An 18,864-nucleotide genomic window follows, 5' to 3' on the forward strand; every position below is an offset into this window, starting at 1 on the left:
GATGCATTTGGGGATCGGCAGGAATTGTCGACTTATAAATGTAAATTGTGGCAAAATAGAATGGTCGACGGAATGACAATACATAAGTACTACCAAAAAACAAAAGAAATAATTCAATGCATTAAAACTATTGCTAAGCAGACCCAAGCTTATAAAGATAACTGGGCTGTAATTAATCAATTTATTGACGAAGATGGATTAGCTGCTTTTATCTCAGGATTGAAAGGAATGTATTTTGGCCATATACAGGCAGCCCGCCCCAAAGACATTGAAGAGGCTTATGCTTTTCTTTGTAAATTTAAATCACACGAAATAACAGCAGACTGCATGGTCCAGAAACCACCCAACCAACAAAAAAATAGTTTCTTTCAAAATAATAGAACAGCTACCACTCAAAAAAGCCATTTTGCTCAAAATCAAAACATCAATAGGGAACCTTATCCACAACCTATGGAAGTGGATAATTCAATGCGAAGCAGACTCACATTGAATAAAAGAACGATTAATAATTTTGAGGTTGCTTCACAAGATGATAACTCTGCAAATTGTGAACAAAATTTTCACTTGGATTCGCCATCAACCAGCATAACATAAAATACTGTTCTAATTTTTTACCTTACATAAAAGTGAAGGACAGCAAAACCAACAGGCAAATCCGTATGCTCATAGATACAGGAGCAAATAAAAATATTATAAGACCTGGTATTATCAAAAACACAATTAAAACAGAACAAGTGAGTATTAAAAATATTTTTGGTACTAAAATTATTCAAGAAAAAGCTATTTGTAAACTTTTAGGCCCAAACATACCAGCACAAACTTATTACATTATGGAATTTCACGATTTTTTTGACGGCATAATAGGTACTGAATTTTTGAGTCAAACAAACACCGTCATAGATTTCAAAAACAATGTCGTAGTTATCAACGAAACAAAAATTTGGTTCGAGAAATTATTTTCCTCAAAAAAATTTTACCACCACACAATATCAATTGAAACCGATCAAAATGGTGATTGGTGTGTTCCAACTTTTGAAAATTTATCAGAAAATATAATTATAGAACCTGGGTTATATTCTTCTATAGATAATAAAACTTTCGTTAAAGTATTATCTACCAGTAAAACAACTCCCCACATACCTAAATTGAACTTGACTGTAAATAATTTCGAAACATTAACACCTATTCCATCGGCTTGTAATGACATTCCAACTAAAAAAATAATCGAAACATTAATAAGAACAGATCATCTATCATTTTACGAGAAATCGAAATTGTTCGAAACTGTCATCAAAAACCATAACGTCCTTTTGAAATTAAATGAAAAACTAACTAGTACTACAATAATTAAACATAAAATAAACACTACCGATGACTTGCCTGTTTATACTAAAACATACCGCTACCCACATGTCTATAAGCAAGATGTTGAAACCCAAATCAGGGATATGCTCGACTCTGGCATTATTCAACCTTCAACAAGTCCTTATTCATCGCCAATTTGGGTGGTGCAAAAGAAAATGGATGCATCTGGGAAAAAGAAAGTACGGGTTGTCATAGACTACAGGAAATTAAATGACAAAACGATAAACGATAAACTTCCAATGCCAGAAATTGAAGATATTCTTGATAGCTTAGGTAAATCACAATACTTCACGATATTAGATCTGAAATCTGGGTTTCACCAGATTGAGATGCACCCTGAGCATCAAGAAAAAACTGCTTTCTCGACAAGCCATGGCCATTTTGAATTTACTAAAATGCCATTTGGGCTGAAAAATGCGCCAGCTACATTTCAACGTGCCATGAATAACATTTTAGCTGAGCTTATTGGCAAAATCTGTTATGTTTACTTGGACGATATCGTAATTGTAGGAACAAATTTAGAAGATCACTTGGAAAACGTCTCAACAGTACTCGGAAGATTGGCACAATTTAATTTAAAAATACAGCTAGACAAATGCGAATTCCTAAAAAGGGAGACCGAATTTCTTGGTCATATAATATCTCCTGATGGTATAAGACCAAACCCCGAAAAAGTGAAAAAAATATTGGACTGGCCTATACCTTCCAATGAAAAACAAATCCGACAATTTCTTGGATTATCAGGATATTATCGTCATTTCATCAAAGATTATTCAAAAATTACTAAGCATTTAACTAAATACTTAAAAAAAAGATCAGACTATTAATATCAATGACCCGGAGTATATCGATTCATTTTCTAAATTAACAATAGCATCAGACCAAATACTAGCATATCCGGATTTCAATTTACCTTTCGTTCTTACCACCGACGCAAGTGATTTTGCTGTTGGTGCGGTACTTTCGCAAATACAAAACAAAGTTGAAAGGCCCATTGCCTTTGCCAGTAGGACATTAAATAAGGCAGAAATTAATTACTCTACTATAGAAAAGGAGGCACTAGCAATAATTTGGGCAATCCGCAAATACAAAGCTTATCTTTATGGAAATGAGTTCAAACTTTTCACTGATCATAAACCTCTAACGTTTATTAAAACCTCTATCAAAAATAATAGAATCTTAAATTGGAGACTAGAATTAGAAAACTATCAATATTCTGTAGAATACAAAGAGGGAAGAGCTAATGTTGTAGCAGATGCCCTTAGCAGAAAAACTGAAAATACTAACGAAATTAATTCAACCAATACAACAATTTTAGCTACAAATCATTAAGGAAGTACGTCAGACGACTTTTATATTAAATCTAGCGAAAGGCCATTAAATTACTACCGCAATCAAATAGTTTTTGAATTAGCTGCTCAACATGAAGATTTAATAGAAATACCATTTCCAAATTACAAAAGAACCATTATACGTAGAACCGACTACGATGAATCAAAGATAACAGACATATTACGTAAATTCCATAACGGGAAACAAACGGCCATTCTTGCTTCACAAAACCTAATAAAAATAATACAAAACTCTTATAAAAATCATTTTAGCTGCAGCGGTTACATCGTTATGACACACTCCCAAGTCAAAGATGTGGCATCCGTTGAAGGGCAAAACCAGCTAATAACAAGAGAACACGAGAGAGCTCACCGAGGTATACACGAAATCGAAAATCAGATGAAGAGGTCATACTTTTTCCCAAAGATGCATGATCGAATCAAATCTGCTGTCAACGCATGCCCTGTGTGCAACATGCACAAATACGAACGAAAGCCGTATAACATCAAGATCTCACCGAGGCCAGCCACCGATAAACCGATGGAGCGTGTTCATATGGATATATTTTCCATAAACTCGAAAAGCTTCCTTTCATTAGCAGATTCGTTATCAAAATTCGCGCAAATGATTTCTATAGATACACAAAACCTGGTGGACGTAAAGAATGCGTTAGCCAAATATTTTAGTACTTTTGGGATTCCATTACAAATAATTACCGATCACGAAACAACGTTCAGATCTATCCAACTTAAAAATTTCTTATGCAATTTAGGTTGCTCGCTGACATACGCATCATCATCAGAGAGCAATGGCCAAGTAGAAAAAACGCACTCAACAATAATAGAAATTTATAATACAAACAAACATAAATTCGTGGACATGGACACAGAAGCGCTTATACCAATAGCAGTTTCATTATACAATGCAACTGTCCACTCAGCTACTGGGTATACGCCGAACGAAATATTGTTCAATCAAACAAATGAAATGAGGCCCATAACTATACACGAACAAGCGGAAAAAATATTTGCGAATGCGAAAACTAATATTGAACGATCTAGGCAAAACCAAATGAAAGGAAATATTAGAAAAGAAACTCCACCTTTGATTCGAGAAGGTCAAGAAGTTTATGTAAAACCTAACATAAGAAAAAAATTAGACCCTAGAGCAAGAAATACAACAGTAAACAATGTAACAGATAGAACTTTTGAGAATTCGAGACACATAAAGCGACATAAAAATAAGATTCATCGTATTAGGTCATAGTAATACGTCCGGGGACGTCCGTCTTTTCCCCCCGTGACGAATTATGTGGTATAACCATTATTAACCTTGGTATTGGTATAACGGTGATACGCGTGGCTGTAGTGGCAGCTTTGTGACGGTGACATTCGATCGAGAGACGATCTGATAACTCTCTTTTTCCGTTATCTCCCGAGCAGTACAGACGTCTAGGACGAGATAGGTTTTTTTCTTATTTTTTTATAGTTAGGAGTTAGGATTTAGGTTATGTTAGGATAAGTTAGGTTATTTTTTTGTAAATAAAAACTTAATTATATGTTTATATGTTAGTCGTTTCGTAAACCTGTTGCATCTTCTTCATCTCATGACTTTTTACACGATGTTGGTTTTCATATGAAATTTTGTGAGCTAGAAATGGTGTAATATTAAAACAAAAAAAATCATAGAATGAATAATTCGTCCTCATTTTGCAATATCACTAAACTGTTTTTCTTTTTACAAAATAATTTAACAATCGCGTATTTGACCCTTGTTTAGCGCTGTTGTTCAGATTGTCTACTGGGTGTGCGGATCGGATCGCGCAGCTTTCCAAACGTCAACGGATAATTCCACCACAAAGAACATTCTTTTGTGCTAGTTCAAAGAAACGTGTTCGATTCGCATGCTTCTTGAGGAACAGAACGATTGAGTGACTTAGCAATTTTCAATTAGTAAACAGAGTGCTGTTGTTTTATTTAGTGGCAGTATTCAGATTCTGTTTGCCTTCTGTTGGCTTAAAGAATGGAGGAAGCTATTGCGGCATTTGGTGAATGTGTGGACACGTTTTACGAAACAAAGCCTGTGACATGGAGTGCGAAATGTAAGCATGCGTTGTTTGCAAAAATGTACGATACATTCGTTAAACCCAGTATATTACAAGCAAAACTTAACAATCTAAGTACTAAAGAGACTATCGAGCTCCTGGCCCCCAAAATTGGAGAGTGGATTCGTAACTATTCCGTTTGTGAACAATTGAACTTGCGCAACGATGTAAAGGACAATACCAAAGCGACTCAGCTACATCCGAAGGAAATAAAATGTTTCACCCGAACGTGAAACGCTACATCGAGGCCATCAAGCTGTACAATGAGAGCATCGCTTTTTCCGAAAAAGGATCGAGAGAAAGGGCATTGGCCTATGCAAATCGCTCAACCATTTGTCTGAAGATGCAACGCTTTGAAGACTGTTTGGAGAACATCCGGCTTGCTCGTGAGTCAAACTATCCTGGAGAAAAGTTGATTCAACGCGAAAAAGAGGTTAAAAATGCTTTGGCAAAGGCTCGGAACAAGAATGCTTCATCGAGCAAGGTTTCTCCGGATGTGGTGGAAGAGCCCGAGCTAAGCTATGCGGCCAAGGAGAATGCGCCGCAAGTTGCCAACTGTCTGGATCTGCGCAAAAACGAACAATATGGACGGCATGTGGTGACCACTCGTAAGCTGAAGGTGGGCAATGTCGTGATGATCGAAAGGCCGTTCGTTACCGTGCTGAAGGATTCATTGCGATATGTTCGATGTGATTTTTGCCATGAGGAACGACCATTCACATTGATTCCGTGCGAAGGATGTACAATGGCCATGTACTGTTCGGAGGAATGTCTGAGTAAAGCGTACAACAAGTATCATCGATATGAGTGCGGGCTTTTACGAGACTTGTGGGAAGTTTTCGAAGAAGTTCCCTTGATTGCTATTCGCATGATTGCCATTGCGATCGCCACCTTCGATAATAATCCAGAGGCATTGAAGGATCATCTCGATGCACTGGATGAATCCAATGTTAACGGGTTTACGATGGATTGGAATAAAGCAACGCAACAGGACATGTTCAACACAGTGCACGTGTTAACCACTAATCAAGAACGGCATGACAGCTTTTGGGTTGCATTCTACATCTTCAATGCTACCATCCTACATACCCTTATTCTGGAAAGAACAGAGCTGGGACCGGTGTGCGAAGCAAACCCTGCAGCAAACAAGTTTTTACTAGATTTGATCCTACGATATGAGCAAATCGTGGAATGTAACAGAAAATTGTTGTCCTTTAATGCGTACAAGGTGAAGGAATACGAAGATGAATCATTTGCAGTGGGTTGCTACCAATTGATCAGCATGCTGAACCATTCCTGTGCTCCCAACGTGGGACACATCACTTTGCCCGATGGGCGGTGTGCCGTTTTCGTCATCCGTCCAGTTCTCGAAGAAAGTCAACTGTTCGATAGCTATGAGTAAGTGAAATCAATAGAAGAAATGGACACTCTTCATCATACTAATAGTTTCATTTGTTTCAGAACGGGTCATACATTGCATGAACGAGAAATAAGGCAATCAATGTTGTCATTCATGTATCACTTCCGATGCACGTGTGAAGCATGTACGTTCATTTATCCTACTTGGAAAGTTCTTGTGGAAAGTAGTGATGTAATCAATTCTGAAAACATGACAAAACATTTGTACTACAATCGGATGCTCAGTTCTCATGAGGATAAGAAAGTGCGCAAAATTATGGCAGAACTGCGGTCTTTTCTGAATGAAACACCAAAATTGTATCCTGAGAGTGAAGTCTGCTTTAGACAGGTAGAGTTTGTACGGTCTCTTCAAGTACTGTACAACCAAACATCTGAAAATGCGCAGTCTTGGAAACACTGCAAACCGTAGCTAATATTCCCAGAAAAATGTGTGAGGTTCTGAGTGTAACTGAATTAATCTCTTTACATATATGGTTAGCGCGAATTTTGACACATTTGATGTTCGTTCAATATGCCAATGAATTCGATATGATGATAATAAACTGAATTTTTCTTTTTGATAAATAACCACCTAACATTTACTGAGGATTGATATTCCTTCTGAAACTTCAACTTTTCATGGATGCACTAGCGAAATAAATCAAATAAATGATCTCACACGATGTGAAGTGAAGAATCGCTTCCCTTAAACGGTTCCTGTTATCTAAACGAAATATCACTCTAGGATCACGTGAGTTCCCCGTGGGAAATTGAAAGCTTCTCGGGATAAGGAGCAGAACTCTTTCATTTCATTGACTCGGATACTGTTCTCTACTCGTTTGTATAATGATGGATGGAAACGCCTGTAAGCAGTAACGCTTGACCACCTGCCATGTTGTTCTTTGCCTTGCGGGTAATTCGAGCTGTATCCTGATTGTTTTGAACAGCCGGAGTGATCATTTATAGCAGGGGTCTCCAAACTACGGCCCGCGGGCCGCATGCGGCCCTCAAGAGCCTTTAATGCGGCCCGCGATGACTGGGTAAAGGTTAAATTAAAAAGCTTTCTTTTCTGACTAACCAATCAATTTTTTTTTTAATTCTGAAAGACGAAAATCAAGATTCAATAAAAGAAAGCTCCAGAAATTTTATATATTTTGATATTTTTTTCTCATTAAAACGAGATTTGAACTTCCACTCATTCTAAAGGTAGCGACAAAATGGCCCTCAACAATGTTGATTGTGAAGCAATGCGGCCCGCGAACTGAAAAGTTTGGAGACCCTTGATTTATAGGGTAGCAAAAAAAACGATAGCATTTCTGTTGTATAACAGATTGGGGATAGCTAGGAATTGGCTTGGTATATGATAAAAAGTTAATTCTCACCACCGTCTTCCGTGACAGTGCCCTTGGGAAGAGGAGATTAATCAGTAAAGTATCCATCTTACTCGTTTTCTTCCACTGTGACACTGCCGTGACCAGGATTCGAACCTGGGTTACTACGGCCACAACGTAGGGTCCTAACCACTAGACGATCACGGCTACAGACGGTGACTGGACAGTTTCTTACACGAACAGCACAACTTTCGATTCAAATCGATAGCTTTACTGGCCATGCAGTGGGGAAAGCATCGACTGGCCAACTGAAGAGAAAGTACGACAAAGAAACAGAGCGAAGCGTATGGAACAATACGATCGAATCTCCCTTCCAGGGTGGGGTGAATCCAAGCAATGTAAAGAAACGAGATCTGAAAGGGAAGCATATGGTGAATGTGATGGTTAAAAATATATCAAAAATATTATGCCTCTGTCCTCCACCATCATTATCAATGAATACTAATAGTTCAGTGAAGATTTGTTCACGAAAAAAATGTTTCCGCCCGGGATTGAACCGGGGGCCTTCCGCGTGTTAGGCGGATGTGATAACCACTACACCACGGAAACTTGCATCAATTGTTCTCTTTGTATTTGTGAGGTTTGGACAAAGCTTAACATCGATTGTTAGATGATAAAATTCAGTCTTTTGCTGTAGCTCAAAGTTCGGCCACGTTAAACAAATCGAAACTGTTCCACCATCGTACGTAAATTGCAACCATAACATACGCAAATGAAGCATGTTTCGCATGAGAGTATGTGCTTGGAACACGAAATGAATATCTAAATAAATCAACAAATTATTCCATAATACCTTTAGCCGTTTCAACAAATGATGAACGTGGCCCAACCCGAAGGCCAATCCGCGGTACAGGTGAATGATTATTGATTATGTTCATGACTCATTAGGGAAATTGAGTCCTTTGGCTGAGCTACATACACTGCATCGACGTTGTTGGGAATGCTTTCTGAGTATTGGTTATTACTTTCTACGGTTATTTAATGACAATGAACAATGCTGCCCACAAAACCTTGGCGTCACATCCAGTTAATTCACTCTCGAGCAGGAATCCACTTGCCAAATTAATTGTAAACATGCCGATTCTTAGCGAGATTGCGTCATTCTAATGGATTTCACTCCATATATTCCATGATGCACAACACATAACGAAACACCCTTTTTGCCCAAACCGACCACGTTACATCAATTTCGCCTCTTTTCTGGGAGGATTTTGTTCTATTGCGCTCCCTCGGCACCGATTGGCGTTAGAAAAACAACTGCGAGGCAGTTTAAATTTAATTATAAACTGTTGTTTTTCTTCATCCTTGTGCAACCAAAAGCACACAGACTCTCACGCGGACCCGAACCGCATCGATGGAAGGATGAGAGAACCGTCGTTCGTTACGGTGGAATATGGCTTGCGGCCATATTGCACAACCAGACGATACGGCTGCCTCATCCGACGTTACAAAAACACGCAACCCTGCTCATTTCGATGTTTGTCTTAATCTTTCACGGTACCATGCCGGCTTTGCAGGGTGGATTGCGTTTGCTATTAGCCATTGATTGGATATTTCCACGAGGATAGCAAAGGGAACTCCAAAACACGTCGGATGAGTGTTTTTTACATGAATATTCGCCCATCACCAATACAATTGATCGATACCCACACACAATCGCTCAATATATGAGATTTGAAGCAACGATACTCATCAGTTGAAGCGATTTGTAACACCTCCGCCATTGAATCCTCTGCCCGATAGCACACTAATCGGTTAATAAGGTTTTACCAAATACATAAACTACCTTCTACCGCCAGTCTCGTCCCTCTCAAACCAACCATGAGTCCTCTCCCATGGTTCTGTATGTGCATGTTCCCCTCCTGTGCTGAGACCCCCGGGAAGGAATATCAGAAAATCAGAGATTAGAGTGTTTTCCTTGGCATTATTTGGCCAATCGCTTTTCCGATAAACGTGATCTCCTCCATTTCACTTCGTTGTCTCATCATGTACTGGTTCCCGTATGTCCTTGTCAATTAGCAATTGCGCATGGCACTGACGTCAGGCAAACGGAACAGGATGCGCTTCCTTTTCGCGTGCGCGGTACGTTATCTCTTTCAACCGACATCTCTCTTCTACAAGTATAACCTATTCTTTCACTGTCCTTTGGCACGAAGACCTCTCTAGTGCCCCAGATTCCTCTATGACGATGACGAAAGTATGACGAATAGAGAGCTCCATGGAAATCTCTTCCCCGTGACACACAAGGAAGAAGGAGAAGGACGCTTACCCGTGTCTCCATGCTGCTCCAACACTATTTATGGAGCCATTTTGTTCGAACAGAAGAGATAAATACATAATCCTTCTAATTTTCCTAAATCAGTAATCATTCTCACCTTCTCCGTCGACCTTCGTAAAGCTCACCTGAAGATAACAAGCGCGTAGGAGTTCGGCAACACATTATATTTCATTGGTAGTACATAGGAAGAGCTCCATGTTCAGATAAATGACAACCATTACAAACGACTCCATTTCCTCCACACCAAACACCTTGTTCTCCCGTAGAATTGTAAATCTGATTTGGAAAATAAATAATCGCTTATGTGCAGCGCGCGCGTGTCCTCGTGAAATGATCCGAAACTGGCCAGAGAGCCTGAAAGAGAACAAAGATATGAGAGAAAGAGTCAAAATATTGTGAGAAGTCGGCTTTCCTATTTCCAATTTTCCATTTTTTATTTTTATACTCACTCTTTTCCGTTGTTCCGCAATTCGCTCCGAAAAGGTCCCAGCAGGTCCGCGGATTATGTGCAGATCAGTGTCGTGTGTCCTGCCTTACCAACAGACGGGGTATGGTGGAAGGGCATGCCAGAATGATCCCTTCTCTTTCTGCTGTTTTCCATCGTCCTTTTTCTAGCTTCAGCGGTAACGTAGCACACATAAGCATTAGATTTGTTTACCTTGCTGCCTTCGCTCCGGATTTTCTACTTTGTGCAACGCCATCCTCGTGGGGCAGGGAAATGACTGAAGTACGTGGAAGAACTTCCCTTCAACCGGACCATCCAGGAAAGGAGCTACTTCGATGGCGTCAAACTGTGCCAGGCTCACTTTTGCGCGAACTGTCGAATGGCATTGGTGTGATTGGGGAGTTGACATCAGTTGGACCCGTTGCCATAGTAACGTGAACCTGTCAGTGAAGGCCAAGAACGGTATTCTGTGCATCATAGTAGCTAGGCAAGTGATAAAGAAAGGACAATTGACATCGAATCTTTAAATCAAGCAGAATATAGCTTTTTTGTCAAGTAGTGAATCAAACATTCCCCATTGGATTGAACCCGGAAGAACATTTCAATCTGTTATCCTGGATAATTGTGTTACTTTATGTGAATATGACCTGCCGAAAAAAATAGAGACTCTTCAAAAAAAACGTTTCTCTGTCGCGTGTATTGTTCCCTTCAACTCTCCGGTATTGGAAACATCCTGTTCTTATCATCCCGGAGCGGAAGTAACAACTTAAAATGGATTGGGACATCGTTGACATGTAAGTAGATTAGTTTTTAGATTCCCTATTAATGTATTGAATCAACTAATTGGCCTTTAAGTCCCTGATGACTTACTTTTGTCGTAATTTCTCGACCCTAATGAACATTCTTGCCGATGTATTCCATGACGAACAGATCACATTTTCACGGATCGATGGCATGCAGTCAGTTTATGTATTGATTTCTTTCGGAAGATTCACAACGGTCCAGCTTAATTCTCAATGTTTCTTTTTTATTCACGGTCCTTTTCAGCTTTAATTTCCACCCGGAGAACCAGGAGCTAGACATTGGCATTAAATCAATCCTGCTGAGGGAATCGAGCTTCATCACAACACTTCCACATGCTGAGGACGAATCTTCAGAATGCCACAACACACCAATGATCCATTCATCTTCATCCTGGAAGCCTTCTAAATGCATGTGAGTACACCAACACTGCCTAATCTACGTGGAAACAAGCGTTTTGTCGTTCCCAAGGATTAAGAAATTACATTCGCACGATTTGAGGTTGATAAATACTCACAGCGACAAACGCAACGAACCCTTGCCTCAACTTCCTTTCGATGAAAACTATTTGTTTGGTAAACGTACCGACCCAGGTGTGGATCAGCAGACGATAAATGAGTTCCTGGAACCTTTGTACTTTGTACTGGTAGTTGTGATGGGTGGAGGAAGCTTTTGTCCTTCGCTTTTCGGTTGTTGACATGGTTCCCGTCTCTACCATTCGGTCGATACTGGACGGCTTCCTTAAAGTCAACACAATACAGCATCCCATTCAACGATCCCAACAATCAGGTCAGGATGGGATATGATATGAACGTCCTCCATACGCCAACCTCCTCTTTCAATTCAGGTGAAAAAAGTGTGTCGGGAAAAATACTTTTTACTGCGAAAGCGTGTGCAACGAACATAAATTATAACTGAACATGATTGGCTTCATTTGCGGATATGAATACGTAATGGAGTGTTGTGGAATGGAAAATAGTGGATTATTTCGCCGCAGTTATCATGGAGAAACATAACAAATGAATCCATAAACATGCATGACTGTGTAATATGTTGTAAAAATGGGAAATATGAAATGGTTCTTCTTTTGTTCATTCATTACTTTTGAAAAGACTTTACAGTAATCCTCAAAGGTTAGAAAATCTGTTCCTTAAAAGAGGTTTCCTTACAGAAAGGCTTCAGGTTCACACTTTCTGCAAACACACGTGTGACGAAAACTTTCTAGTCCGAACCACCCCTTATCCTTATCTCCTTATCCCTCCTGTATTGGTCACGTTGTTTGGTCTAATGAAACATTCAATCCACAGATTCGTAGAACCGTTCTCATCCTCCTGTGTTTGTTAACTTCACCAACACCAAGCTACAGCATCAACTTTTGTGTAACTTTCCTTCTCTCAATCTCGACCTCAAGTCAACCGATGAGCGCCCAAATGATTGGGAAACTAGAAACAATCCGAAAAGCGGGACAAAGTTTCATTGTTTCATACATTATTAATCATCCGGAATGAAATGTGGAACGGATTTGTGCATAGAAATTGATGGATCGGTTGTTTGTTATTTGAAATTTGTTTGATTTTGACTTGAGATGTTTGATTGGAAGAAAACAGAACTTCATTTCCGTATTGCCTTTTGATTTAAGGAAAATCAAGAAATTCCCATTTTTCCATTTCCACAAGGCATTCTGAAGCCGTATAAACCTCCAACATGATTTATAAAAGAGTCTTTGCTGGCCGGAAATCAACGCCATAATTATCCAAAGAAGCAGATTGCATTAATTACATCATAAGGCTTCCACGTGATACTTGTAGCAAGAAAAATCCTACTTTACCTTTAACAAAGTTTTCCAAAAACTCAAACAAACGTGATTCGGTACATTAAGAGATATTGGAGCAGCAAAAAACATTCTCCCCATCGGTGCCAGACGTGTTTTTTAAGCGGAAACCCTGAGCATATTTAACGATAACCCAAAGACAACAATAACTCGCTGCTAATTAACGCTATTTGCAAAGGCACAGTCCGGAAGAATCCGTGAAAAAGATGGTCTCGCTACTCCACAGACAGTTGAACGAATGGAAATTACACGAATTTACGTTGGAGTTGTGGCATATTGCATGATTTATGAACCTCTGCATCCATCTGTGAGAATAGCTCCCCAATCAAACTTATTTGCATGACCCTTTATGAATCGGGAAATGCTCCGTGACGGAAAGTTTTGTGCTAAATAAATATCATCTACCGATTCCATTTGGGTTGGAATATGTTATACTAATCAATGGCGAATAATTGTGGCCATGCATGCTTAACAAATAAATTATTAATAAATTATAAATTATTCCTAATCGTCCAATGCCAGTCGCAGACGAGAACCGATAATAGTTAGCAGCATTTCAATGAGCTATTATTTACTCAATTATTTCCATAAACAATCGAAAAGGTTAGAAGAGTGGTCGTTTTGGTGTATGCTTAATTCACACACACACTATTATTATGCACCCCACATTTATAGGAAAATTCTTCAACCATGTTCAAATCGCTCAGAGTCTGCTCTTGTACAAACGACTCTCTTTGCTGCGCTTTGCCTCGAAGGACATTTTTCCAAAGGGGCGTTGCCAGACGATGGACCAATCAGTGCTCTGTTCTCTTCGGAGGGTACGCAAAAAGGACTCAAACAGAAGCAAACTTGGAGGGCTCTCCCAACTGTTCAAACTGAGATGAGATTCCATCGCACTTAGTGAGAGTCTCCTCCATGCTGACGGGTTACGTTCGCTACATTTGCTGTTTGTTTGCGGTTGAGTTTAGATATTCTGCATGCTGAAGATATATTCCAATAGAGATTCATTCCAATCACTCCATTTCCCGACGGCATTTGATGTCTGTAATCAGTTGTTGTGAATAATATTGTTTGTGTTTCAGATCTCCAGCGTTGGAGCTTCGTGATTCCCACCAGTTATCCGACACAATGTCCTGTTTAGAGGTATGCAACCTTCTCTTATCATATTTACTACTTCAACCACCGATCTGTTTATCATTTCAATCCCTTTTCACCCTTCAGCAGATGGAAGTACCAAGCGACATGTTCGAGGAACCCAACGACATCTTGCACAAGGATGACGTTTCCATTTCACCTCCAGACATGTGCTTCAGGGATTCTAGTCTACGTGACAAACAACTCCACACTGACAACAACCTCCAGCCTGGGGACGAAAGGCCTTTCCGGTGTGCCATCTGTCCCAAGGCGTTCCGACTTTCCTCCACACTGTCCGCACACAAGAAGCTGCACGACCAAAGAGGACCCAGTCTACGGTGTGAGACGTGTGGACGAGCCTTCACGCAACCCAGCGCTCTCTCCAGCCATCGACTGTTGCATCGGTCGGATCGGCCACACAGCTGCAGTCTCTGTGAAAAGCAGTTCGTTCGGCTGCATGCCCTCAAGACACACGTGCTTAGTCACGCGAACGAACGACCCTATGAGTGTGATCAGTGTGGAAAAGCTTTTACCGAAAAGCATGTGCTCGTACGCCATCGCAAGACGCACAGTGACGACCGGCCCCATGAGTGTGCCGTTTGCTCGAAGGCCTTCAAGGAGCGGTATGACCTGCTGCGCCACTCGCTCATTCACAGTGGACTGCGGCCGCACAAGTGTCCCGATTGCTCCAAAACCTTTGTCCAATCCAATGCACTGGTTAAACATCGAAAGTGTCACGAACGGGAACGCACCGTTGGCCATCATCAGCTGAACGCAGCTTCCTTTGCTGTAACTAGGGCCGAAACTACGTGTTGCTAAGTGGAATAGTGACGCAGTGAGAGAAGCAACAAGTGTTAATGTTGATTTGCAGAGTGTAAATAGAAACGTGTTTGAGAAAATGTTATTGTGAGTGTCTTTGGAACGGCATTCGGAGTAAGTGTGCAATTAAATAAAGTGTGTATATATTCACAGACATGATTCTGTGTCATCTTAATAATGGTTTCACATGGAATATTAAATTGACGGACGCTCTGACGAATGACGAAAATGAATATTTTCCTGTTTTAGTGACACTATTGAACAAAGTCACTTTACATTCCCTCACTAAATTACCTACGCAAACAACTGATGTCACTCCAAACCAATAGGGACGTTGTTGTTCCATTCCACAATGCCCCACAGTCCTAAAGGAAGGATTTGATGGAACCACACTGCGAAGGCTACTCCTGGCCCAGCGTGGTTCCACTGATTGTTAAGTAAACATTTTGAAGAGGCAGATTGTCCTGCAACGAAAATACCTTTAATATGTTTGCACAGGAAAGTACAATGCCAATAGTTACGGAGATTGAGAAGCGAATCTTGACATGCTCTTTCCCATCGCTGCTTCAAGTCACGGCGGTGGCAGCATTTGAGATGCTTTCTATTTTCAGGATTTAAAAAGGATTTACATCTCAGGCGCTTTCAACACATTTTAGTGCTTGTGGCTTATACCGTGGCCAAGGTACGAAAAAAGGCTCTTTGGCAATAGAAGCAAATCAACGACGGATTATTTTTGGTAATGGTTTTTGCCTTCAGCTATGACGGACTTTTTTTTATTCCACGCAGTTTGGTTCGCACAAAAAAGACGTTGTTATTTTTCCATATTTCCTAAATTATTCATGCAAAACGATCCACATCGGAAGTGTTTTTTTAGGACATGATAGAAAAAAATCGGAAGGCAATAGGAAACCGAAAGTGGGTGTTCTTAAAAAAGCCATTTTTTATGCAGTTAATGGTTATTTTTCTGCTTGTTTGCTTCATGTTTTATCGATTTGCACACAATATGAAAATATTTTATCGGGGATTTTTTTCATCACATTCAGCCCTTTTCACTAGTAAAGTTCGAATTATTATAAGCATTTTCCTAAAAGACGCATTCTTCTCTATCAAGACACTCTGGCTTTGAAAGAATAATTCGAATAACTTACTGAATGATTTCTACCATCTTTGATCCTACACCGTATCTCCCATCATTCCACATTTCCTCTTACCAGCTCTGCGCCATTTGCAAAATATATGCATGTTTGAAACACGTTTGAATAATGAAAATGGCATAACGAATCTCGTGACAAAATGATTTGTGATGCGACGGTTGAGCGATGATTTTAATATGCTCCGAAAATAGTCATGGCGATTCAGAATACGGAGCTACACGACGGTAAACCATGTCGAACGTGCTTAAATCCATTCGGGCGTGGCATATAATCCTCGGCGCTTTCGTCAAACATCAAACCCTTCGTTATCATCATTACACTCAATTATGCTGTAACTTTGACCGGGGAATACTAGGGGAATAGAACGTTGAACATTGTAATTGAAACCATTGCCAGGGTTAGCGGCCCTTTTTCATGCCTTTTTGATTGGTGTGGTTCTCCCTAGACAGAAATAGCTGAGTTTTGCACGTAAAATAATTAATAGAGCCAGAAAGCAAACCATCCTCATCTCATAAAATGGTTTGATGACAATATTGAGAGTTAAGCTCCAAACAATTCCACGCAAAAGAGGCCAACTCATTGTTCTTTGCTCTAATATCTTAATTAATATTGACATTTTAAACGCGATTTGTCCTAAGTAAACCATTTCTGATAATAATTGACTTCATTTTTTATGGCATCGCATACATACGGAGACTACAAGAAGTAATAAATACCTTGTGAAATCTATATAGATGCGAAATATGCCTCCGGATATTTGCTAGGACAGAGATGCTTATCACAATCTTCATTTCCATCACATCCAAACCACTCACCCTTTTCTAACACCATCAACTGACAAGAGGAAAATGCAAAAGTACTTTGTTCAGCTTACGTGACGACCACAACACCAAGGACTAGTAGGCCACGTGCATGGATGGTTACGATTCGCTGATCCCTGTGTGGGTTTGTTTTTGTCACTTTGATTTGGCGTTAAAGAGCTTACTGATTCCGGATCAGACGCGGTGGCGTTCAGCCTTCGGGGTGTGTTTCTCATTTTGTGACATTGTACATTGCCGCCGGTAGTTGCTGGTATTAACAAAATACACCGTAATGCTGAGTGAGGTGACAAAGTGAAGTGTGGGAATTAATTTAATTAATGATTTTTAAATTAAGTGATTGCCTTAGCACCTTTTTCCGACTATTGGTTACCGTCTCCTGATACTGAAGAACAGGAATTTAAATCTGTTAAAAATTTACTGACTCCTTTGCTTCGATCAATGTCTTCTTACTTCTGTTCCACAAACAGCAAACAAGCAAAACCTTCGTGTGCCTTCTGGACCAACGGAAATCTCCAGAACCACGCCACGGCCTACTCAAACACACTCTCGTAGCCCGGGATTATGTTTCCACTATTTACACATCAATTAATGCCCATAATGAATTCTTCCGATTGCTTGGCAGAAGCAGCCTAAAGAACCCCTGCCATGATCCTGTCCCTATTTGTCTGTCCTTTTGCCATTCTTTGAAGGAGAAAGTGCGCCTCCGAAATGAACAACAGCTGAACCAACTCTTGCCTGAAGTGGTTGCCGCAGATTGCTTCCCACAAAGGTACTTCTGGCCCGAAAATTGATCCTTTACAGACACCTTTCGCAAACGTGAAGCGTTTTGAGGCATATTCGTCCTCCGTTGACCTTTTTATTGCATTGCTTGTGGTTGCACAATGTGGTTCAATGGATGATGATTGTTACATTACAGACACCTGGCCATGGCTCGGGGTGAATTTCATTCAACTTCTGGGTTAAAGTTGAATTACAGACCATGAAATTAAAAATTCGTTTAACATCATGGATTAAGAACCAATAATGCAAGAAATGGCTGCAACGTTTTGGATGTTCACAAAAAACACTTCAAAAAGAAAAAAAATCTCGATTTGAAACAAATGTAAACAACCGCATATGAAAACTCCTTGTGTAAGAATTAATATAGATACTTACTTGCAGTTTCCAAGCGGGATATTGTTATCAGATTGCTTTCAGCAACAATTTATTTACCTAATGGTCAATTTTTCACCCATATGTTTACTCGATTTCAGGAACCAGCTTCTGGTTTGTTTACTCTATCGACGCACATCGATAGATTTTTGTGAAGTGGTTTGACGTTTTGCTGCAGTGGCACATTCCATCGATGACGTCATATTGGGAGGCATTCGAGCTCCCCATGTAACGTTTTTTTTTGCAACTTCCCAAAGACGAATCAATCGGCGCAAGGCCACGGAGCCACACCTGTACAATAAGTTATTAGGCGCAAAGCCACGGGAGTGACAAAATGCTGATTTTTTTTTCAAAACATCAGCTTGTATCACTTTTTAAGCTTTATCAAAATGTCGTAACCTGGAGCAGCCAGGAAATAAAGTTGACAAAAGTTGGCAACAAGTGAAAACATTTGACGTTCGCGAAAAAGCGTAAACAAACAGCTATTTGGCGCAGTTGTGACCCATTGCTATGATAATTAATAATGCTAAAATGCATGTTTCTAATTGATATATGCACCTATTTAGTACTTCTTAAACAAAATATCGATGATATTAAGATGTTTGAGCCTTTTGTGGTTTTTGTGTAAATTTTTGTTGCGGCCACGAGAAAAGCTCATTTTTGCAGATGACAAGCCATTTTGACAAAGTTGAAAATTTTTTCAACATTTTGTCACCTTCGTGGCCACGCGCCGATTCATATCACCACTTTGTATTCATTAAAATATATGTTTATATGTTAGCCGTTTCGTAAACCTGTTGCATCTTCTTCATCTCATGACTTTTTAAACGATGTTGGTT

The 18,864-nt window shown here is 39.8% G+C and overlaps 2 protein-coding genes, 1 long non-coding RNA gene and 2 other non-coding genes across 7 annotated transcripts in view; 2 read left to right on the forward strand and 3 right to left on the reverse strand.

The window, feature by feature from the left end:
- Positions 1-4,762: 4,762 nt before the first annotated feature.
- LOC120899631 (SET and MYND domain-containing protein DDB_G0273589-like) lies at positions 4,763-6,757 on the forward strand. The gene is made up of 2 exons (XM_040305700.1): positions 4,763-6,199; positions 6,263-6,757. Exons 1-2 carry the CDS (start codon positions 5,016-5,018, stop codon positions 6,627-6,629), a joined length of 1,551 nt encoding a protein of 516 aa, XP_040161634.1. The 5' UTR covers positions 4,763-5,015; the 3' UTR covers positions 6,630-6,757.
- A 908-nt stretch (positions 6,758-7,665) lies between these two features.
- On the reverse strand, positions 7,666-7,737 carry Trnah-gug. The gene has a single exon. It is a non-coding gene; the product is annotated as a tRNA-His (tRNA).
- A 329-nt stretch (positions 7,738-8,066) lies between these two features.
- Trnav-aac lies at positions 8,067-8,139 on the reverse strand. The gene has a single exon. It is a non-coding gene; the product is annotated as a tRNA-Val (tRNA).
- A 1,355-nt stretch (positions 8,140-9,494) lies between these two features.
- Positions 9,495-18,161, reverse strand: LOC120899639. The gene is made up of 4 exons (XR_005739078.1): positions 18,029-18,161; positions 10,318-10,753; positions 9,966-10,222; positions 9,495-9,883 (listed from the first exon to the last, which is right to left on the reverse strand). It is a non-coding gene; the product is annotated as an uncharacterized LOC120899639 (long non-coding RNA).
- The window catches only part of LOC120899632 (zinc finger protein 397-like), a 28,496-nt gene continuing 20,380 nt past the window's right edge, over positions 10,749-18,864 (forward strand). Inside the window, exons 1-4 of one of the 3 annotated variants that reach the window (XM_040305703.1) lie at positions 10,749-11,107; positions 11,361-11,528; positions 14,028-14,088; positions 14,167-15,071. In XM_040305703.1, the coding sequence (XP_040161637.1) occupies positions 11,085-11,107; positions 11,361-11,528; positions 14,028-14,088; positions 14,167-14,898 (984 nt within the window). In that variant the 5' untranslated portion in view covers positions 10,749-11,084 and the 3' untranslated portion in view covers positions 14,899-15,071. Of the gene's footprint in view, positions 11,108-11,360; positions 11,529-14,027; positions 14,089-14,166; positions 15,072-18,864 lie in introns of those variants that run through there. The other 2 variants (XM_040305705.1, XM_040305701.1) reach the window with 2 other exon arrangements.

The sequence above is a fragment of the Anopheles arabiensis genome, chromosome 3 (assembly GCF_016920715.1).
Source record: "Anopheles arabiensis isolate DONGOLA chromosome 3, AaraD3, whole genome shotgun sequence".
NCBI lineage: Eukaryota > Metazoa > Arthropoda > Insecta > Diptera > Culicidae > Anopheles > Anopheles arabiensis.

Bases quoted from the DNA above. Each gene is read 5' to 3' on its own strand.
- LOC120899631 (XM_040305700.1), top strand. From the start codon at position 5,016: ATGTTTCACCCGAACGTGAAACGCTACATCGAGGCCATCAAGCTGTAC. The intron at 6,200-6,262 runs GTAAGTGAAATC...CATTTGTTTCAG, and splicing joins CAACTGTTCGATAGCTATGA to AACGGGTCATACATTGCATG.